The 22,295-nt window shown below is 62.3% G+C and overlaps 3 protein-coding genes across 4 annotated transcripts in view; all 3 read right to left on the bottom strand.

The window, feature by feature from the left end:
- Positions 1 to 55: 55 nt before the first annotated feature.
- On the bottom strand, positions 56 to 8,930 carry LIMK1 (LIM domain kinase 1). 2 transcript variants are annotated; one of them, XM_066333107.1, is made up of 17 exons: positions 8,760 to 8,930; positions 6,817 to 6,913; positions 6,218 to 6,421; positions 4,080 to 4,218; positions 3,614 to 3,723; positions 3,350 to 3,541; positions 2,831 to 2,936; positions 2,565 to 2,749; positions 2,311 to 2,494; positions 2,142 to 2,228; positions 1,799 to 1,930; positions 1,627 to 1,686; positions 1,476 to 1,541; positions 1,220 to 1,376; positions 1,065 to 1,120; positions 425 to 582; positions 56 to 333 (listed from the first exon to the last, which is right to left on the bottom strand). In XM_066333107.1, exons 1-17 carry the CDS (start codon positions 8,815 to 8,817, stop codon positions 183 to 185), a joined length of 2,142 nt encoding a protein of 713 aa, XP_066189204.1. In that variant the 5' UTR covers positions 8,818 to 8,930; the 3' UTR covers positions 56 to 182. The 2 variants fall into 2 exon arrangements, with proteins under 2 accessions (XP_066189204.1, XP_066189205.1); XM_066333108.1 differs by lacking the exon at positions 6,218 to 6,421 and having other exon boundaries at positions 8,760 to 8,929.
- Positions 8,931 to 10,217: 1,287 nt separating this feature from the next.
- On the bottom strand, positions 10,218 to 15,830 carry LOC136369961 (elastin-like). Its single transcript, XM_066333106.1, has 18 exons — positions 15,723 to 15,830; positions 15,645 to 15,692; positions 15,520 to 15,561; positions 15,127 to 15,267; positions 15,001 to 15,042; positions 14,741 to 14,845; positions 14,608 to 14,655; positions 13,358 to 13,459; positions 13,112 to 13,165; positions 12,839 to 12,973; positions 12,627 to 12,674; positions 12,197 to 12,238; positions 11,941 to 11,979; positions 11,488 to 11,514; positions 11,050 to 11,091; positions 10,835 to 10,861; positions 10,697 to 10,747; positions 10,218 to 10,587 (listed from the first exon to the last, which is right to left on the bottom strand). The coding sequence occupies exons 4-18, from the start codon at positions 15,131 to 15,133 to the stop codon at positions 10,538 to 10,540; spliced, it is 819 nt and encodes a 272-aa protein (XP_066189203.1). The 5' UTR covers positions 15,134 to 15,267; positions 15,520 to 15,561; positions 15,645 to 15,692; positions 15,723 to 15,830; the 3' UTR covers positions 10,218 to 10,537.
- The window catches only part of LOC136370324 (elastin-like), a 24,580-nt gene continuing 18,010 nt past the window's right edge, over positions 15,726 to 22,295 (bottom strand). Inside the window, exons 22-29 of the mRNA XM_066333699.1 lie at positions 21,897 to 22,034; positions 21,772 to 21,813; positions 20,388 to 20,477; positions 20,215 to 20,256; positions 18,772 to 18,909; positions 18,647 to 18,688; positions 17,087 to 17,352; positions 15,726 to 15,782 (exon numbers count right to left, since the gene is read on the bottom strand). Coding sequence (XP_066189796.1) covers positions 15,726 to 15,782; positions 17,087 to 17,352; positions 18,647 to 18,688; positions 18,772 to 18,909; positions 20,215 to 20,256; positions 20,388 to 20,477; positions 21,772 to 21,813; positions 21,897 to 22,034 — 815 coding nt within the window. The remainder of the gene's footprint in view (positions 15,783 to 17,086; positions 17,353 to 18,646; positions 18,689 to 18,771; positions 18,910 to 20,214; positions 20,257 to 20,387; positions 20,478 to 21,771; positions 21,814 to 21,896; positions 22,035 to 22,295) is intronic.

Below are 22,295 nucleotides of genomic sequence, written 5' to 3'. Positions count from 1 at the left end.
TGTGCGGGGTGCCCAGGGCCATGCGGCCCCGGGGAGAGCCGGCTCCCCGGGGTGGGCAGAAGGGTGGGGGCAGCTCCACGGGCCCGAGGATCCAGCCCCGGGGTGGGGCAGCCCCAGGAGCGGCTGGCGGCAGGCGCAGCTCCTTCTCCCGTGGCTGAGAGGGGTGTGGGTGGGTGGAGGCTCTACCGCGGGGGCACGGGCAGCACCCCTTCCCGCCGGTGCGTCTCCCCAAAGGCTCGGTCCAGCTGCTCCAGCTGCGAGCTCAGTGGCAGGTGGATCTCCAGGTGCATGCGCAGCGTCTCCAGCCACTGCTCCAGCTTGGCGAAGGACGGCCTGAGCAACGAGGGGGACATGTGGCAGCTCCGCTGGCTCTGTCCCCACCCTGTCCTCTGCCCAAGGGGCCCTGGGGGTCCCCATGACCCACCGCTTCTCAGGGTCCAGGTCACAGCAGCAGACGGCAATGGGGAAGAAGCTGGGGGGGCAGGCAGGGGGGCAGTAGCGCTCCAGGAAGCCCCGGACATTGAGGCCAAAGTCGGTGGTGCGGGGCAGGTAATCGGGGTCAGCGCTCACCCGGCCGATGATCTGGGGGCAGCGGCAGGGACGGGAAGGCTCAGCATCAAGGGGAGACCTCAACCCCAAACAAGGATCCCTAAGCCCCAAGGGGGAGATGTCCAAGTCCCAGGAGGGAGCCCAAACATAATGACGAAATCCCAACCCCAAGGGAGAGACCCCAACACGGAGGCCCTTAACCAAAGGAGAGAGGTCCCAACTCCAAGGGAGGACTCCAAGCTGAAGACGGGGAAATGAGGCACTATGAGGATCTCAACCCCAAAAGGGAGACCCCAAAGCCAAGGGCGAGAACCTTACCCTGAAGGCAAACCAGAACACAATGAGGACTTCAAGCCCTAGGGGGACCCCAAGCCCAAGGGAAGAGGCTCCAATCCTAAAGCAGAGACTCTAAACACCCCAACCCCAAAAGGAGACACCCCAACCTTGGGGGTGTGACCCCAGACACCATGGAGGACCCAGCCCCCATGGCAGACCACAGCCCCAGGGGCACTTGCCTCGCACAGGACAATGCCGAAGGAGAAGATGTCCACCTTCTCATCGTAGCTCCTCCCTGCACACACAGGGTCAGGCCATGTCACATATCCTGTCCTTGCCCCACCAAGCTTCCCCTGCCTGGGGGCAGAGCCCTGGCTGGCCACATTCCCCTCACCATTGATCATCTCGGGGGCCATCCAGTAGGGGTTCCCCACCACCGTGTAGCGTTTCTTGCGGTCCGGTTTCTTCAGGTTCTTGAGATGTTCGGGCTGGTTCTTCTCGTCCACCATCAACCGTGCCAGCCCAAAGTCAGCTACCACCACACTCTTGTTCTAGCAGGCAGAGAGAGGGGTGAGGCCTGGGGGGGAGGCCACAAAGGGACTGAGAGCCCCAGCCAGGCCGGGGGAGGCCAGCACCAAGGTGGGACTCACCTCCCGCACGAGGCAGTTGTGAGAGTTGAGGTCACGGTGGATGATATTCATGGAGTGGAGGTAGGCCTGTGGGAAGGGTGGTCTGAGAGCAGGGGCACCCCCAAGCCATGGTCCCCCCACCCACCAGTACCCATCCCATAGTGGCACCCACCATGCCAGCAGCAATGTCCTTGGCGAAGCTGACCCGCTGACTCCAGGGGTAGTGACTGTCCTGGGGGACAGGAGGGGGAATTGGGGGAATTTACCAGGTAATGGAAAACAAAGAGGGGTCCCCCAACCCCACTGGGGTGATGAGGGACCAACCTGTTCCCCCCAGTGCTCACCATGCTTTTAATGAGGCTCCTCAATGTGCCCCCTTTGATGTACTCTGTGATGAAGTTGAGCCTCTTCTCCTTGTAGAGCACCCCGATGAACTTGAGCACATTGGGGTGCTCCAGGCAGCGCATCACCTTCACCTGCAGGAGACCCCCCAGCCTCGTGTCTGTAACGCCCCAAGGCTCCCACACGCCCTGGACAGAGTCACTGCTGGTAAGCTCAGCAGTCAGGGCTGCACCCATGGGGCTCAATCACCCCTAAGCAGGAGATATGCCCAGGTGGGGCCAGGATCAGACAGACCCATCCTTCGTGTCCCCCCAGCCTGAAGGATTAAGGACAGGGGACCCTCACCTCTTTGAGGAAGGTTCTCTGCGTCTCCTCATCGAAGCGGATCAGCTCCTTCATGACCATCACCTCACCCGTCTCCCGATGTGTCACCTGGCCGGAAGTGCAGGGACTCAGCCACCCCCTTCACCCTGGGGAGCTGAAACCCCCCACACGCCTTGTGCCCCTGTCCCACCTTGATGGCCTGGCCGAAGCAGCCCTTGCCCAGCACCTCTCCATGGATGAGGTCAGAGGGGCGGAAGATGCGGTGGGCGCGGGACACAACACGCAGGGACTCGGAGCGCCCGATGTCCTTGCGCTGGGACGCCGGAGAGCCCACGGAGCCCGAGCCCGGGGACTTGTCCGTGCTGCAGCTCCTCCTGCGGGACGGACAGGCAGAGGTCAGTGTGCGGGGGCGGTCAGCAAGAGTAGGGGTAGGGGTGGCCTTACGTGACAGTACGCTGGCGCATGGCAGCGGGGTCCCCGCAGGGCACGGGGGCTGGCGAGCACAGGGGGCTGCATGGGGCGGGCAGGGGGCTGCCCGCCAGCCCTGGCTCCCGGCCCAGGGGCTCGTGAGGGTCATGCTCGATGGTCAGCTGCAGCAAGCGGCTCGTCTCCTGGATCAGCAGGTCGATCTGCAGAGGGAAATGACGATGGGGTGCGTTTGCGGACACGGCGGCAGCGGGGCTGGCTGGGGTGTGACGGCGCGACCATACCTCATCCAGAGGCACGTGGCCAATGGGGGTCCCATTGATCTCCAGGATGCGGTCACCAACGTGGATGGAGTTCTTCATGTCAGGGCTGATGCAGTCCGGGTCTACCCTGTGGGGACAGTGGGGTCAGACCCCCAACACTGTCACCATCATGGGAGTGTGCTGGGACAGTCCAAACAGGTGTGTCAGACTCCATTGTCACCCTCCCTCCTGGACAGGGACATGCTGGCAGTCTCCATAAGCCACCCCAACCACAGAGGGTCATGCGTGGTACCCACAGCCCAGTCTGGCATATGAGGCAATGCCAGCACAGCCAGGGACACACCAGTACAGCCCCCACAAACCCCTCTGCAGTTGGGGACACGCCACCATGGTCCCAAGAGGCCACCCTGGACAGTGGGGACAACCCAGCCCCACCCCTCTTTCTCCCAGCCCAGAAGGTGTCCCTGGGATGGATCCCAGGGGCAGAAGGGGCATGGGAGGCATGGGGAGGGGGCCGTGGCAGAGGGCACAGGGACGCACTCTCGGACGCGCACGGTGCGGGGGTGCTCGGTGCCGCAGCCCTGGTCGATGGAGACGGAGAAGCCGCGCCTGCCGTCAGAGCAGGCGGGGATGGACACGAGGGTGACGGTGTGTGGGATGCGGGAGGCTGGGGAGTCTGGCAGGATCTGCTCGATCACCGGTGTCACCACCATCTGGTAGTAGCAGTGGCCGCTGTGGGGAGCAGAGCAGGTGGGTGGGGGTGCCGGGGGGTGTGTCCCCCCCGTCCCCCCAGAGCAGACCTACCAGTAGAGCTTGGAGCGCTCCACCAGTGCGTAGGTGTCCCCGTCCCCAATGAAGGTGCGACAGTTGAGGCAGCTGAAGCACTCGGGGTGGTACTTCTGCTCCCCGGCCACCTGTGGGCAATGCCATCAGCCCCAGGACCCCCTGTCTGGGCACTGAGGGTGGGGCTAGGAGCACCCATGGGTGCACCAGGGCCATGGGAAGGGCAGGCTGAGCCATGGGATGGTGGAGACAGAAGTGCCACCAAGCTGGGGATGACTGTAGGAACATCTCCCACTACCCTGAGCTTCTTCCCTGCATCCCCCAACCCCAACATGGCCCTCCAGGGTTCCCTAAAACATAGAGGACACCCCTGCCGTACCAAATGGTGCTGGGGGTCTGCACCCCTTCCCCACCTCCCCTACTCCCCAGGAGCTCAGCCATGGGACAGTGCTCCATGTCCCAGCCCTGGGGAGCCCGTGGTGCTCACCATGACCAGCCCTTTGGTGATCTGCTCAGAGCAGCCGTGGCACAGCTCCCCAAAGTGTGCCCAGTAATCCTTCTTGCAGTACAGGCGCCCATCCTTCTCATAGTACTGGTGGGACAGGGAAGCCCCACACTCACAGCACCTGTGGCAGAGACAGGGATCCTCTTGTCACCTCACCCCCTTTGGCACCCCCACGCTGTGCTCACCCACTCCACAGCTCTCTGGGCAAGCTGCTTCCCCCACTTCCTACGTAGCTGCAGAGCCACTGCATCAATATGTCGCAATCCCCAGGGTGACAGCAGGTGATTCCAGGGCTGACAGTGCAGGCTGGGGCTGCAGGGACGTGTGGGGACACTGGGGTGGACAGGGGAGGGTACATGGGGCAGGGAGAGACATGAGGAGGGAAGCGCCAGCCCTACGTGGATGTGCCAGCCTGGACAAAGACACACAGAGGGATGTATCAGACTGGTGACAGACATGCCATCCTGGTGACAGATGTGCCAGCCTGGCACAGACTTACAGAGGGATGAGACAGACTGGTCACAAGCATGGCAGCCTGGTCAAAGACAGAGGGACATCCCACCCTGGTGACAGATACACAGAAGGGCATGTCCCTCTATCCATGACTAGGGTGACAGGCCAGTCTGGTCACAGACATACAGAGGGACATCCCTTCCTGGTCATGGGTCTGTCACCCTGCTCACAGATGTGACAGCCTGGTCACACACAGAGGGTGCAAACACAGAGGAACATGTCACCCTAATCATGGACAGAGGGATGACCCACCCTGGTCACAGACACACACAGGGATGTGCCAGCCTGATCATGGATACAGAGAGGGATGTGCCAGACTTGCCACGGACATGACATGGTGACAGACGTGCCAGCCTGGCACAGACACACAGAGGGATGTGCCAGCCTGGTCAGGGACATGCCTGCCTGGTCACAGACACACACAGGGACACGCTAGCCTGGTCACAGATATACAGAGAGATCTCCCACCCTGGTGACAGACATGCCAGCCTGGTCAGGGACAGAGGGACATGCCCCCTTGGTCACAAAGTCCCTACCCTGGCACAGACAGCCAGAAGGACACGCCAGCCTGGCCAGAGACATGCCAGCCTTGGGACAGTCCGCAAGGGGCACAGGGGGTGGGGGAGCTGTTCAGGGGCTGCTGGGGGGGGTGAAGGGGTTGAGAACAGCAGAGTGTCCCCAGGGGTGCAGAGGGGCCTGTCAGCTTTGGGATACAGTGGCAGGGGTGCACATCAGACTGTGCAGGGGGGCACAGGGGATATCAGTGGGGCCGTGGGAGTGGCTGGGGGGCCCAGAAAGAGGGACTGTAGAGGATTTTCTATATGGGAGTGCTGAATGGGTGCAGGGGATGCTGTGGAAGGGGTGCAAGGGGCTGCTAGGCAGGAGATCCTCTTGGGGAGGGGGGTTGAGGGGGTGCAGGGGCAGCTGTCGGGGATTTGCAGTACAGGGGTGCTGCAGGGGTGCAGAGGGTTGCAAAGGGAGTGCAGGGGGAGCTGTAGGGGATTTACTATAGGGGATTTGCAGTACAGGGGTGCTGAGGGGTGCTGCAGGGTGCGGGGTTGTTGCAGGACACTCTTCAGGGGATGCCGCGGGGTGCCCGGGGACTGTCGCAGTCCCCCCCGCCCCGCACCCCTGGCCACGCAAGTGGAATACCAACCAGCGATGACGTCACGGCAAGGAGTTTCCCCACCCCATGACGTCACCGCGCGAGGACTCCCCCGCCCTATGGCGCAGCACGAAACATCCCCTGGGCTGGGGGCGGGTGTGGAGAGGAGAAGGAAGAGGGGGAGAAGGAGAGGGAAAAGGAGGGGGAAACAGAGGACAAGGGGAAGGGGAGGGGGAGAAGGAGGAGAAGGGGAGAGGGAGACACGGATGAAGAAGAGGAGGAAGACCAGAAGCAGGAGGGCTTTCCGCGAGCCCAGCGCTCCCGGAAGCCGCTCGCCCATCACGGGTACCGGATCCAGCTGCAGCCCCGCAGTGGCTTCGCTCCGGCACACGGCCCAGAGAGGGGGAGCCAAGCATGGGGGACACAGTCTGAGCCTCCCGGGGCTCCCCGGGGTGCAGAGCCCGCCCTGATCCGCTCCCAATTCAATCCCACTCCCACTCACTTGGCTCCGGCGCTCAGGACGCGGCTCTTCCTCAGCACCGCCGCCAGCATCCTCCTCCACCGGACAGGGACACACCCCGGGGACAACCCTGGGCACCCCCAGCTCCACAGGGAATCCTGTCGGGTGTCGGGCACCCCTGTGCCCCCCGACCCGGGCCCTTTCTCCTTCTTCTCAGAGCCCCAATGGCTGGAGCTGCCGGGAGGGCTCGAGTGAAAGAGGAAACAGGGAGGGAGGGGGGCGGGTGACACTAGCCACGTGCACTCTGTCACCCGGCAGGAGGGGACAGCGAGGGAGACACAACAGAGCCCTCTGCCAGGCCTGGCGTCAGCCAGAGCACCCCACGGGTGCCAGGAATCATAGCCACGCTCCAGTGAGGGGCACCATGATGGCCTCACGTATGTCCCTGCCACAGCCAGAGCGGGAGGGAGCACTGTCCCTGTCCCTGCAGAGCATCCCGCTGTCCCTGATGCCAGCCCGGTGTCCCTAAGGCCATCCATTCCAGTGTCCATGACACCATCCATCCCCATGCCCCTGATGCCATCCCAGTGTTCCCAGTGCAATCCACCCCAGAGTCCCCGCTGTTCTTCGGCAGGTCCCACCTGAAGCAGTCGGCATGCCAGTCAGCCTTCAGTGCCTGCAGGTACTGCCCATCGTAGATGCCCTGCCCGCAGCTCGCACACACCGGCAGGTCGCTCCCTGCAGGCAGAGGAACAGGAGGGGACAGGGCTGTCACCCTACCAGCTGGCCCCGGCCAGCCACAGCAGCACCCGGGATTAAATCCCTCTGTGCCCGGGGTGGTGAATTCCATCCCCCACCCATCGATCCCACAGCGGGTCAAGGTCGTGGCACCCACGGCCCAGGGCTGGCGACAGGGCAGGGCTGGGATGGGGACACACAGCGGGTGCAAGATGGGGCAGAGAGCGGGGGCAGGACAGGTGCACAGAGCGTAAGGAGGGTGAAGGGGGCAGGACACGTGCGCCAAGGGATCCAGGGAGGACGACGGGGTGTGGGATGGGTGCTGGGTGCACGGGGGAACAGCAGGATGAGTGCGGGGGGTCCTGGGGGACACGGAGGGTGCAGGATGGGGGGTGAATGGAGGGCACACAGAGGGGTGCGGAGGGGGTGCTGGGGCATGCACAGTGCAATGGGGGGGACACAAAGTGGTGTAGGGTGCGTGCTGGAGGATGTAGGAGTACACACAGGGATGCAGGATGGGTGTTGGGTGATGAACGGGGGGACAGAGTGGGATGCTGGACGGGTTCTGGGGAACGCACCAGGACACAGAGGGGTGCAGAGGGTTCTGGGGGATGCACAGGGCATGGGGAGACATAGATGGGTGCAGGGTGGCTGCAGAGGTCCTGGGGGTACAAGTTCTTGGGGTATGTGGGGAGAAATGAGAGGCTCAGCAAGTGCAGAGGGGAAGGAAGGCACGGCAGGGATCTGGGGGTACAGAGAGATGCAGGGGGATTGTGGGGTGCAGGAGGGATGCAGGTTGGAGGGGATGGGAGTGCAGGAGGGGCAAAGGTGGGGAAGTGTGGGGGTGCAGGGGGAATGTGAAGGTGCAGGAGAGGATGCAGGCTGGACAGGGGTGCAGAGCGAGATGTGAGGTGCTGGGAAGGTGCAGGCAGGGATGCAGGCTGGGTGCACAGAGGGAGAGCTCTTGACAAGGAGGATGGGGGAGGTTTGGGGGTGCAGGGAGGAGTGTAAACTGTACAAGGAAGGATGGGGGAATGCAGGCTGAACTGGGGGTACAGGGAAGATCTGGGGGTGCAGAGGTGATGCAGGGTGAACAGGGGCTGCACAGGGACATCTGGGGGTGTGAGGAGGATGCAGGGGTATGTAGGCTAGGGGAGCGATGTAGGGTGGGATGCAGGGCTGAGGTGGGCTGGGTAAGGGGTGCAGGGGGGCATTTAGGGGTGTAGTGGAGGATGCAGTGGGTAATGTGGGCTGGACGAGCGAGAGATACAGGCGGTGATTTGCAGGTACAAGAGGGATACAGGGTGGCTGGGGAGTGCAGGGACGTGTGGGGGCCACGGGGGATGTAAGGTACAGGAGAGACGTTTCAGAGAGGAATGTAGGGGTGCAGGGTGATGCGGGGGGCCTGTGGGGCAGGTGCAGGCTTCATAGGAGGGCACGGGATGTCGGGGTGCAAAGGGGACGCAGAGCAGAGAGGGATGCAGTGGGGGATGCAGGGAGAGATGCGGGCTGGGTGAGGGAGTGCAGGGGGAAGACGAAGAATGAACTGCGGGCACACGCGGACATTTCGGGATACAGGGGTAATGCGGGCTGAGTGGGGGGCGCAGGGGGCATGCTGGGGCTGCAAGGGTGCAGGACGGGGATGCCGAGGAGGATGCAGGGATGCGGGGACAGTGGGGAGGATGAGGCTGGCTGGGGGCTGCGGGGAGGATGCGGGCAGGATGCGGGCAGGATGCGGCGGGCTGCAGGCCGGCGGGAGGCTCCGCACGAGCCGGGCTGGGGGGTCCCGGGGCCCGAGGGCTGCGGAAGCGCTGAGTCAGGCGGGAGGGCTCGGGGGGTCACGCACCTTCGTCCTCTCCCATAGGCTCGTCCCTCCAGGTGCAGCACAGCAGCATCAACCTCATGCAGGCGCGCTGGCCGGCGCCGCGCCGGGCCGGGCCTGTGGCGGTGGCGGTGCGGTCCCCGCGCGGGCGCAGCCCCGGTCGGGCCCCCCCGGCCCTGCCGCTGCGGCTCCCGGGCGGGACCGCGGCGCCTGCACCGCGCCTGCGCGGCCGCGGGGGGGCGGGGCCTGGGGGGCACGGGGCGGGGCCGGGGAGGACCGGGCGGGGCCGGGCAGCGTGGGTGTGGCCCGGTGGGCGTGGTCGGTGCAATGGGCGGGGTCGCGGTCGGGGGTGGGGGCGAGGCTCGGGGTGCACGATCTGGCCCGGGGGGGTTACGGAGCTTACGGGGCCGTGGGGCGGTCCTCACCCTCCCCTGACCATCACCCTGTGGGTGTCCCCACACACCGTGGTGTCCCCAGCTACGCCGGGCCAGCCCCATGGGAAGGGCATGGGTCTCGCCACACCCACTACTGGCCGTCACGGGTGCCCCCACGTGCCCCAGGCTGTCACTGTGGTCGGAGCACAGGTGTCCTCATTTGCCTTGGGATGTCGCCGTGGGGCACCTTCTTGTCGTTCCCCACGTCACCACGGGATAGAGCATGGACATCTCCCTGCATCACCAGGCCACCGCCATGGCAAGGGGCATGCACCTCATCCTGGGTCCCGGGCTTGTAACTGTGGGATGTCCCCTTCGTTCCCGGGCTTGTAACGGTACGGATGTCCCCTTCGTTCCCCGCACTGTTACCGTGGGACAGCACATGGATGTCACCCCCTGGGCAGTCACCAAGGGCAGGAACAGCCCTGTTGGTCCTCAAGCTGTCACCGGCGCACAAGGCGTGGACATTTTCCTGCACCCCCAGGACCCCACTGGGAGTCAGAGCAGACCTTTTCCGGAGGCTGTCACACACACAGGGCAGAGATGTCCCCAACACCTCAGGCCAGGGCACAAACCTCTTCCTGGAACCCCTGAGCTGTCACGGTGGGAAAAGGTATGGGCAACCCCTAGGTCCCCAGGCTGTCCCCACACCCCCTACCGTGTGTCCCAGGGCTGTGACCATGCACAAGCAACACCCCTGAAGCAAGGACCCAGCACGTTTCCAGGCTTGTGCAGTGCCCTGCACGATTGCCACTGCCACGGGAAGGGGTCAGGGACATGGGACACAGGACGGAGCCAGAATCCTTTAAAAACTTGTCCTTTATTAGTCTGTCAGAAGCGAGTCCCTCTGTATAGGGCGTCCCACCCAGTTATAGCAAAGTGAGCAACGTGAAGGGACCCTCCAGCCCGCGGCCCCCCCGAGCGGGGGCAGCGCGGGGAGCGGGGCGCGGCCCAGGCGGACGGGGCCATCCCGCCCCGCACAGCCCCCGCCGGCGTTCCCTTCCCTCCCGCCCTCCACTGTGAGGTGCCCCGAGTCCTGTGTCCCCCCCCCCGGGAGCAGCTCTGGGGCTGGGGAGGGCCGCGACAGCCCAGGCCCCCCTAAATCCCGCAGAGAGCGATAGCACCAAGGGGGACGGCTGCTCCCCGCACTTTATTCCGCGCTCCCTGCCGGGACCGAGGGGCGGGGCGGGGCCGGCCGCTGCCGGGGAACGCGGAGTCCCTCCGGGAAACGCGGGGCCGGGCATGGCCCCGGGATGGACGGGGGGGGGGGTCCGGGGCTTGAGGAGGGGGCGTCTCAGCTTTGCTTCGGATTTACATTCTGGACCATGCAGTAGCACCAAAGTTCATGAGGTGATCGGTGATGCAGCGTTACTTCCGCTTCCTCCCGCAGTACTTCCCTGCCGCGCAGCCCGCGCCGCCTGCCACGGGGGATGCGGGATGAGCGCTCCGTGCGCCCCGCGCCCCGCCAGGGACGGGAGAGCGCCGGGGGGCAGGACCGGCTCCTGGGAGCGGGGGGACCGTGCTCACCTCTAAAGCCCAGGGCACTCAGGGCTCCTCCGTAGGGCTTGGGGGGCTTCCCTGCAGGGGGAAGGCCGAGCGGGGTGAGCGGGACCCCCGCAGGTATCCCCCACCCCAAAACGCCCCGCGGGGACGATGGATACTCACCACCGAATCCCAGGCCGCCGACCCCACCTGAAAGGACAGCGAAGCCCTCAGTACGCGCTGCGCACCCCTATTTCTCTGCCCCACACCCCCCAAGCCGGCCCCCGGCTGAGCCCAGCCCCTGGGGTCCCTCCCCGGCCCCTGGCCGTGTCCCCGTCAGCCGGCTGGGCACTGACAGGCTCTGGGTGTGTGCTGAGGTGCCGAGCTGGACGTGGTACCTGGAAATATTGGTGATACGCCGAAGCCGGGAACTCCAACCCCTGGGGAAAAAGCAACAGCCAGTGACAGCAGTGCCACCCTGACGTAGACTAGGGACAGCCTGGCTGGGAGCCCTTGCTTACGCCAGGGACAGGAGCTGACGCAGAAGCCGCCGTCCCCACCCTGGCACCCCTCTGGCTTCCCAGTGCTCTCCTAGGCAGCCGCGTGCCCAGCAGGGAATGGCAGCAGCGTGGGGGCAGCAAGCGGGGACGAGTGTGGCAGGGTAGGGGACACACTCCCACGCCAGCCCCAAACTGCAGCACTCACCTGGCTGCAGCCCCCCAGCACCAAAACCTGCAGGTGGGTGAGGCCCAGTGAGGGTGGGGAGCGTGAGCACAGCCATGGGAATGTGGATGGGGACAGGAGTCACTCCTCCAGCCCCTCTGGCTGTCCCTTACCTGGCTTGGGAGGTTTCCCAGCAGCTCCTGGATACAAGAGTCCTGTGTCAGAGCGAGGCACCAATGCAGCCTGCCCGGACTAATTGGCCAAGGCCAGACCCTTCAGGAGGGCCCAGGGGGTCCCAGGAGGGACCTGCATCAGCACACGTTGGGGACATGGTACAGTACCATCCCCTGTTCCCATGGCATGGGCAAGGCTCGTGCTATGGCCCTCAGTCCTTGCTCACCAATGGTAATCCCTTTGGATCACCCCCTGGGAACAGGGCAGGTGGCAAACAGGTTAGGGCACAAGGCACGGTGACAGTGTGGGGTGGAATTGTACTGTGAGACTGCGAGGGGACAGAAGTGACGCACAGACTCCCTTTCCTTTTCATCGCTCTGCCAGCACTCCGTTGCTGCTGCTCCCTGCAGCCCAGCCCTGGGGAGCCCCACCCCAGGACCAGCATCACTCACCGAGGCCACCAGCTCCGAGCCCACCGACTCCGAGGCCACCTACGAGAGTAGCCCGGGTGAGCACCAGCAGGGACAGACAGTGGGGCAGTGTCTGACCCGCTCCTCACCCAGTCTCAAGTGTGCCCATCCTTCCTCGTGCAGCCCCACTCCCTCCATGCTGGCCAGAGGGAGCATCGCTCCAGCTCCACCCCTCTAGGGAAGCATCCCTCTGTCTCCACATCCCCACTGCCTGGGCTCAGCTCCTGCCAGCACTTACCTGGGAGGCCACCAATCCCTGGGACTCCAACCCCAGGAACACCTGCCAGAAAGACACCATTAACACCTGTCCCCCCACAGCCTGGCACCCCCAGCTTGGAGCAGCCCCAGCCACTGCCCAGCCTGCTGGAGTGGCCCTGGCACCCATGCTGGGAGTCCCCAGCACTCATCTCAGCACTCAGAGGGGCTTCAGCCCCTGCCTGACACATGAAGGAGAAAACTGTCCCCAACAAGTGAGTCCAGAGCACGGGATACAGGTGGCACTTTGCACCCATAGGTGACAGCACACCACTTCCCATGCTTGGGCCATCGGGGCACAGTGGGCACACAGGGGACAGGAAGAGAGGTCAGCACCCCAATGGCCAAAGGAGGAGGGTGCCTGGGGACAGTCCAAGGTGGCCTTGGGGCAGGGGGGCAGCAGGGGTACGTACCAAATTTGGGAGGTTTAGCACCAGGCTGCACCCCTACTTGGGGGATGCCTGCAATGTGAGTGAGGATACCACGGTTAGGACAGTCACCCCCACACCATGCTCATCACCCTCCATCCCGCCCACATCCCTCCCTGCCACCCCTTCATATGGCTTGGTGGCTTTTAGCGTTCCCAGCCACCACTGTCCTCAAGCAGGACAGGACAGGCATGTACCTGCCCCAGGAAGGATGCCAGTTCCAGGTACTCCCACCCCTGGCACCAAGCCGGGCACGCCACCAACGCCGGGTGTCACTCCGGGCACTCCGCCCACGCCGGGCACCGCACCTGGCACCCCTCCAACCCCAGCACCTGTGGAGAGAAGGGTGAGGCAGCAACTGTGATCCCCGTGCTCATGTGGGATGGGTGCCCATCTCCAGCATCTCCTGCACTAGTCAGTGCCGCACCAGGGCTGGTGGGGAGACTGAGGGGCTCCTCAGGCTGACTCACCAAATTTGGCTGCCTTGGCTGCTGCTTTGGCTGCAGCTGCTGGACCTCCAACACCTGGGCAGACACAGCAAGGAGGAGTCAGTGACCCTGGGGAGGCCTCACAGCAAACCTGGGCAGAGCCCAGCCCTCAGGCCTTGTTTACATCCCCCAGGGGACATTGCTGAGGTTCTCCTCAAGCCTGTCCTGCCCCCAGAACTGCCCCCACACCAGCCAGGCTGCCCCTACCCTCACCTTCCTCCTTCTCACCTGGGACACCTCCAACACCAGGAACCAGGCCACCTACTCCAGGAGCCAGGCCACCCACGCCGGGAGCCAGGCCACCCACGCCGGGAGCCAGGCCACCTGCTCCTGCAAGGAGAAAGAGAAGGACTGGGGCTTCAGCTTGGGAGGAATGGTGGTAAAAAGAGTTGGATGAGAAGGTGTGGCAGGCGGGGGGGGGTGTGGGTGGATGGATTGTGAGATGGACATGTGTCTGGATGAGGAGCGGTTGAAATGATGGTAGGACAGATGAATGGTTTGATGGATGGTAAAATGGATGAATGGATTCTGAGATGGACACGTGGGTGGTGGGATGGCGAGATGGATGGATGTGAGATGGATGTTGTGGCATATGGGTAAAACCTTACAATAAAAGGCGTTGTAAAATCATGGTTCAGGCCTTGCTGCTTTGGCTGGGTACAGCTAACAGCTAACCTGATAAGTTCCCGTGAGAAAGGAATTGTAACAATGAGAATCAGGTTGCACATCAATCTATTCCTGTGGGAACCAATTTGCACCTGTGAGGAGAAAGATTCTATCCATGTGAAACATCTTCTTCCCAAGAGACAAGAATGTAAACATATTTAGAGGGGAAAGTTTTTGACAGACACATACACTAGCCATTACTAACCAATTAACTGAGTTACAATAAGTTACTAACCAATTAAATTAAACACAATGCCTTAGAAAACCATATAAATATGAGCTGTGAAGAATAAAGATGGGCTTTTGCTGCACGAAGAAACAGGTGTCTTGTCCATCTCTAGTGCGACAGTATGTGTGTGTGTGTGGAAGGGAAGTGCTTGAATGGATGGTGGGATGGATGAATGGAGGGATGATGAGATGCACAAATAGTTGAAGGGATGGATATGTGGATGGATGGATGGATATGTGGATGGATGGAGGAGGTACAGATGGATGGACAGAGAAAGGGACAGATGGACACTGAGGTGGTGGTGGTATGGCTGGGTGGGCAGAATGGAGTGTGGGTGGACTGAAGTATGAGAAGGTGTTTGAATGGTGAACTTGGACACTCCACAGGGCTCAGCTCTCTGGAGAGCAGCCCTGACACAGCCAGAACCTCATCCCACATTCAACCCTTTGGGGAGCTCATCCCTCACCTCAACCCCCAGGGTCCCCAGGCACTGCTGGGCCTCAGCCACAACAGCAGAGCAGCCTGGGGTTGGGATCAGCAGGAGACAGGGCATGTGGGATAACCCAGAGAGATCCCGGCTTACCGTACTTGGCTGCTTTGGCGGCTGCTTTGGCAGCGGCGGCTGGACCTCCTGGGGGACAGGGAGTGACAGGGTCAGGAATGTGTCCAGCCAGCATGGCTGGGGACATCTGAGCATCCCTTGGGCATCATCTCACCTGGAATGCCAACCCCAGGCACCAGACCGGGCACACCAACACCGGGCACACCAACACCAGGCACACCCACTCCAGGAATGCCAACACCAGGTACACGTCCTGCTCCTGCAGAGAGGTTCAGGGATGTGTCCAAGGAGGCAGACTCCACAGAAGGAATCCCACTGACCTCCATAGCACCGGGGTGTCCCCACTTCTCCTGTGTGCCAACACACCTCCTCCCTCCCTAGGAGAGCCAGTGGTGAGTGACAGTGGTGACTCACCAATCGCTCCTGCTTTCGCTGCAGCCTTGGCTGCTGCTGCTGCTGCTGCGGGACCACCCACTGTGGGGGCACAAAGGGCACAGTCAGGGCACTGCTGAGGCCACCATCCCCTCAGCACCTGGTGACAGCCCATCTGCTCACCTCCAACACCGGGCACAGCGCCAGGAACCCCAGGCACCCCAGGAACACCTGGGACGCCAGGGACACCGGGAACTCCAGGAACACCAGGAATGCCAGGAACGCCAGCAATGCCAGGAACGCCAGCACCTGCAGGAAGTGAGATGGGAAAAGTCAGATCCTGCTGCAGCAAAAGCTGAAAGGTTTCACTTCTTCTTCAGGGCCACTGTCTTGGAATAGTGGCCCAGAAAGTGGAGCATCCACGGCCACTTCCAGGAGAGACCAAAGCGAGGTAGGAGAGGGAACAGCTCCATGTCTTGCTAGACCCAGTGAGATGCATTTCAAGACCCCACCAGGTTTTTCAAGGCAGTGGAAGCATGCCAGGCCCCACACAGCACGTACCGTACTTAGCTGCCTTTGCTGCTGCTGCTGCCGACGGCACCCCTGGGGACAAGGGAGACAGGGACCCTCAGCCACCACAGCCCCGCAGAGCCGGGCCATGGGGACAGGGCTCCTGGAACAGTCACCTGCCACCCCAGGGACACCTCCAACGCCGGGCACCACTCCGGGGACACCTCCGACGCCAGGTACCAAGCCAGGGACACCTCCTACTCCGGGCACGAGGCCGGGGACACCGCCCACACCGACACCGGGAACGCCGGCGCCTGCAGGAACAAGAGGGGACAACTCAGAGCTGGCTGCAGCAGGAGCTCAAAGGTGGCACCTGCCATGGCTTCGTCTAGTCATCGTGCCCTGGACAGTGGAGCATCCACGGCCTCATCCAGGAGGGGCCCCAGCAGGGCAGGGCAGGGATCAGCCCCATGACTCTGCCAACGATTGCCAGGAAGCCACCAGCACAGAGACCACACAATGAGCCTCATCCTCACAGGAGCCCAAGGTGCTCCTTGTCACAGGGACATCAAGCCTTGTGGCCAGACAGGCCACGCAGGAGAAGGGGCTGGGTCTCCCCAGCAGGTGTCTGGGAGGGCTGGGAGCCTGGCCACTGGTCAGACTGGGGAGGTGCCCAGGGCACTGACAGCCTGGACAAGCTGGCACATGATAGTGCCACACGGACAAGCATCAGTTCCCTTCTGCAGTGTCTGAGTGTCAGAGGGCTTTGTCCTCATGGGACACTGCCCAGCAGGGGCATCACAGCACAGACCAGCCATTGCTGACTTCCTTCCTGAATTCCTGAATCCCATCCTTCCCTGGGCAGGTGGAGGGATTTTTCTACACAGTATAGAAGAGATCAGTATCAGGAATTTATCCCCCTAAGGAGAGTTGCCATTGGCCATAACCCCTCGTGGAGATTCCCAATGTTCCTCATGGAGATTCCCGGAACTCCACAGTAACAATGAAGGAGAAGGTCCTGAGACCCGGCAAGGTAGGTGCTACCTCCATCTTTTGGAGTAGAACGTGGACCCCCACTGCTGTGTGAAACCTCAGGGCCAATTCTGCCTTCTTCCTGGGCCTAGGCTGCAGTGTACTTTACAGCTTTGGCCATCACCCTTGGCCCCACTGGAGCTCCTTGGACATGGTTATACCTGATGGATCCCACCATCCCACACATCCCAACACATTTTGGAGGACAGTGACCCGGGGCAGGGGCCCCTCCACCAACAATCTCTGACCTAATGGAAGCAACACTGAGCCCGTGAGCACCAGATCCTGCAATGGATCAAATGCCGGAAAATGGTACAAAATGCAAGAATTCAGGTAAATCGAAAGCAGTCAGTGCGGGCTCATTGTTCACTTCCACAAGACTGCCTGGAGAAACTCTGGAGGGGGAGAAGGTCCTGCCCTGGAGATGGAACCAGGCCCAGGAAGAGCAGCCAAGAGCTGGGCTCAGCATTCCCCATTCCCACTCAGCAGCGATCCCAGGGGACACCCGTGCCCAGGTACCCCCCGTGTGTCAGGATGAGCAGGACAGGCAGGGGACCCAGGGGCTGGGGGCCCACACAGCACGTACCGTACTTAGCTGCCTTTGCTGCTGCTGCTGCTGCCGACGGCACCCCTGGGGACAAGGGAGACAGGGACCCTCAGCCACCACGGCCCCGCAGAGCCGGGCCATGGGGACAGGGCTCCTGGAACAGTCACCTGCCACCCCAGGGACACCTCCAACGCCGGGCACCACTCCGGGAACACCTCCGACGCCAGGTACCAAGCCAGGGACACCTCCTACTCCGGGCACGAGGCCGGGGACACCGCCCACACCGACACCGGGAACGCCGGCGCCTGCAGGAACAAGAGGGGACAACTCAGAGCTGGCTGCAGCAGGAGCTCAAAGGTGGCACCTGCCATGGCTCCGTCTCATCATCGTGCCCTGGACAGTGGAGCATCCACGGCCTCATCCAGGAGGGGCCCCAGCAGGGCAGGGCAGGGATCAGCCCCATGACTCTGCCAACGATTGCCAGGAAGCCACCAGCACAGAGACCACACAATGAGCCTCATCCTCACAGGAGCCCAAGGTGCTCCTTGTCACAGGGACATCAAGCCTTGTGGCCAGACAGGCCACGCAGGAGAAGGGGCTGGGTCTCCCCAGCAGGTGTCTGGGAGGGCTGGGAGCCTGGCCACTGGTCAGACTGGGGAGGTGCCCAGGGCACTGACAGCCTGGACAAGCTGGCACATGATAGTGCCACACGGACAAGCATCAGTTCCCTTCTGCAGTGTCTGAGTGTCAGAGGGCTTTGTCCTCATGGGACACTGCCCAGCAGGGGCATCACAGCACAAACCAGCCATTGCTGACTTCCTTCCTGAATTCCTGAATCCCATCCTTCCCTGGGCAGGTGAAGGGATTTTTTTTCTACAAATTGTGGAAGAGAAATGGAAGACAGGAGCGGCATCAGTGGTTTAACCCTCAAAGCAGAGTTGCCATTGACCATGGCTCCTCCTGGGGACTCCCAGGGCTCTGCAGTAACGATGGAGGAAAAGCTCCAGGGACCTGGCCAGGTCCCAATTGCTGGCTCTGCCTTTTGGTGCAGCATGCGGAAGCCAGTTCTGCATGGAACCTCAGAGCCAGTTCAGCATCCTCCATGTACACAAGCTCCTGGCTGAGGTAGCTATGCCTGCTCGTCACCTGGGTCTTGCTAGACCCAGTTAGAGCCACTTGATAGATCCAAACATTCCACCACATTTTGGATGACAATGACCATAGGGAGGGATTCCTCTGTCAGGATTCCCTGCCCTAATGGCAGCAACACTGAACCCTGGGGCACCTGACCTTGCGTCAGGTCTGCTGCTAGAAAACAGATTTTGCTTAAAATGCAAGAATTCAGATGAGTCCAAAGCCATGACTGGGGGCTCATTGTTCACTTCCACAAGACTGCCTGGAGAAACCCTGGAGGGGGAGAAGGTCCTGCCCTGGAGATGGAACCAGGCCCAGGAAGAGCAGCCAAGAGCTGGGCTCAGCATTCCCCATTCCCACTCAGCAGCGATCCCAGGGGACACCCAGTACCCAGGCACCCCCCGTGTGTCAGGATGGGCAGGACAGGCAGGGGACCCAGGGGCTGGGGGCCCACACAGCACGTACCGTACTTAGCTGCCTTTGCTGCTGCTGCTGCCGACGGCACCCCTGGGGACAAGGGAGACAGGGACCCTCAGCCACCACGGCCCCGCAGAGCCGGGCCATGGGGACAGGGCTCCTGGAACAGTCACCTGCCACCCCAGGGACACCTCCAACGCCGGGCACCACTCCGGGGACACCTCCGACGCCAGGTACCAAGCCAGGGACACCTCCTACTCCGGGCACGAGGCCGGGGACACCGCCCACACCGACACCGGGAACGCCGGCGCCTGCAGGAACAAGAGGGGACAACTCAGAGCTGGCTGCAGCAGGAGCTCAAAGGTGGCACCTGGCATGGCTTCGTCTCGTCATCGTGCCCTGGACAGTGGAGCATCCACGGCCTCATCCAGGAGGGGCCCCAGCAGGGCAGGGCAGGGATCAGCCCCATGACTCTGCCAACGATTGCCAGGAAGCCACCAGCACAGAGACCACACAATGAGCCTCATCCTCACAGAAGCCCAAGGTGCTCCTTGTCACAGGGACATCAAGCCTTGTGGCCAGACAGGCCACGCAGGAGAAGGGGCTGGGTCTCCCCAGCAGGTGTCTGGGAGGGCTGGGAGCCTGGCCACTGGTCAGTCTGGGGAGGTGCCCAGGGCACTGACAGCCTGGACAAGCTGGCACATGATAGTGCCACACGGACAAGCATCAGTTCCCTTCTGCAGTGTCTGAGTGTCAGAGGGCTTTGTCCTCATGGGACACTGCCCAGCAGGGGCATCACAGCACAAACCAGCCATTGCTGACTTCCTTCCTGAATTCCTGAATCCCATCCTTCCCTGGGCAGGTGGAGGGATTTTTCTATACAGTATAGAAGAGATCAGTATCAGGAATTTATCCCCCTAAGGAGAGTTGCCATTGGCCATAACCCCTCGTGGAGATTCCCAATGTTCCTCATGGAGATTCCCGGAACTCCACAGTAACAATGAAGGAGAAGGTCCTGAGACCCGGCAAGGTAGGTGCTACCTCCATCTTTTGGAGTAGAACGTGGACCCCCACTGCTGTGTGAAACCTCAGGGCCAATTCTGCCTTCTTCCTGGGCCTAGGCTGCAGTGTACTTTACAGCTTTGGCCATCACCCTTGGCCCCACTGGAGCTCCTTGGACATGGTTATACCTGATGGATCCCACCATCCCACACATCCCAACACATTTTGGAGGACAGTGACCCGGGGCAGGGGCCCCTCCACCAACAATCTCTGACCTAATGGAAGCAACACTGAGCCCGTGAGCACCAGATCCTGCAATGGATCAAATGCCGGAAAATGGTACAAAATGCAAGAATTCAGGTAAATCGAAAGCAGTCAGTGCGGGCTCATTGTTCACTTCCACAAGACTGCCTGGAGAAACTCTGGAGGGGGAGAAGGTCCTGCCCTGGAGATGGAACCAGGCCCAGGAAGAGCAGCCAAGAGCTGGGCTCAGCATTCCCCATTCCCACTCAGCAGCGATCCCAGGGGACACCCAGTACCCAGGCACCCCCCGTGTGTCAGGATGGGCAGGACAGGCAGGGGACCCAGGGGCTGGGGGCCCACACAGCACGTACCGTACTTAGCTGCCTTTGCTGCTGCTGCTGCCGACGGCACCCCTGGGGACAAGGGAGACAGGGACCCTCAGCCACCACGGCCCCGCAGAGCCGGGCCATGGGGACAGGGCTCCTGGAACAGTCACCTGCCACCCCAGGGACACCTCCAACGCCGGGCACCACTCCGGGAACACCTCCGACGCCAGGTACCAAGCCAGGGACACCTCCTACTCCGGGCACGAGGCCGGGGACACCGCCCACACCGACACCGGGAACGCCGGCGCCTGCAGGAACAAGAGGGGACAACTCAGAGCTGGCTGCAGCAGGAGCTCAAAGGTGGCACCTGCCATGGCTCCGTCTCGTCATCGTGCCCTGGACAGTGGAGCATCCACGGCCTCATCCAGGAGGGGCCCCAGCAGGGCAGGGCAGGGATCAGCCCCATGACTCTGCCAACGATTGCCAGGAAGCCACCAGCACAGAGACCACACAATGAGCCTCATCCTCACAGGAGCCCAAGGTGCTCCTTGTCACAGGGACATCAAGCCTTGTGGCCAGACAGGCCACGCAGGAGAAGGGGCTGGGTCTCCCCAGCAGGTGTCTGGGAGGGCTGGGAGCCTGGCCACTGGTCAGACTGGGGAGGTGCCCAGGGCACTGACAGCCTGGACAAGCTGGCACATGATAGTGCCACACGGACAAGCATCAGTTCCCTTCTGCAGTGTCTGAGTGTCAGAGGGCTTTGTCCTCATGGGACACTGCCCAGCAGGGGCATCACAGCACAAACCAGCCATTGCTGACTTCCTTCCTGAATTCCTGAGTCCCATCCTTCCCTGGGCAGGTGGAGGGATTTTTTTTCTACAAATTGTGGAAGAGAAATGGAAGACAGGAGCGGCATCAGTGGTTTAACCCTCAAAGCAGAGTTGCCATTGACCATGGCTCCTCCTGGGGACTCCCAGGGCTCTGCAGTAACGATGGAGGAAAAGCTCCAGGGACCTGGCCAGGTCCCAATTGCTGGCTCTGCCTTTTGGTGCAGCATGCGGAAGCCAGTTCTGCATGGAACCTCAGAGCCAGTTCAGCATCCTCCATGTACACAAGCTCCTGGCTGAGGTAGCTATGCCTGCTCGTCACCTGGGTCTTGCTAGACCCAGTTAGAGCCACTTGATAGATCCAAACATTCCACCACATTTTGGATGACAATGACCATAGGGAGGGATTCCTCTGTCAGGATTCCCTGCCCTAATGGCAGCAACACTGAACCCTGGGGCACCTGACCTTGCGTCAGGTCTGCTGCTAGAAAACAGATTTTGCTTAAAATGCAAGAATTCAGATGAGTCCAAAGCCATGACTGGGGGCTCATTGTTCACTTCCACAAGACTGCCTGGAGAAACCCTGGAGGGGGAGAAGGTCCTGCCCTGGAGATGGAACCAGGCCCAGGAAGAGCAGCCAAGAGCTGGGCTCAGCATTCCCCATTCCCACTCAGCAGCGATCCCAGGGGACACCCAGTACCCAGGCACCCCCCGTGTGTCAGGATGGGCAGGACAGGCAGGGGACCCAGGGGCTGGGGGCCCACACAGCACGTACCGTACTTAGCTGCCTTTGCTGCTGCTGCTGCCGACGGCACCCCTGGGGACAAGGGAGACAGGGACCCTCAGCCACCACGGCCCCGCAGAGCCGGGCCATGGGGACAGGGCTCCTGGAACAGTCACCTGCCACCCCAGGGACACCTCCAACGCCGGGCACCACTCCGGGGACACCTCCGACGCCAGGTACCAAGCCAGGGACACCTCCTACTCCGGGCACGAGGCCGGGGACACCGCCCACACCGACACCGGGAACGCCGGCGCCTGCAGGAACAAGAGGGGACAACTCAGAGCTGGCTGCAGCAGGAGCTCAAAGGTGGCACCTGGCATGGCTTCGTCTCGTCATCGTGCCCTGGACAGTGGAGCATCCACGGCCTCATCCAGGAGGGGCCCCAGCAGGGCAGGGCAGGGATCAGCCCCATGACTCTGCCAACGATTGCCAGGAAGCCACCAGCACAGAGACCACACAATGAGCCTCATCCTCACAGAAGCCCAAGGTGCTCCTTGTCACAGGGACATCAAGCC

Source organism: Sylvia atricapilla, chromosome 20, assembly GCF_009819655.1.
Source record: "Sylvia atricapilla isolate bSylAtr1 chromosome 20, bSylAtr1.pri, whole genome shotgun sequence".
In the NCBI taxonomy this organism is placed as follows: Eukaryota; Metazoa; Chordata; class Aves; order Passeriformes; family Sylviidae; genus Sylvia; species Sylvia atricapilla.
This window is presented reverse-complemented; position numbering and strand designations above follow the sequence as displayed.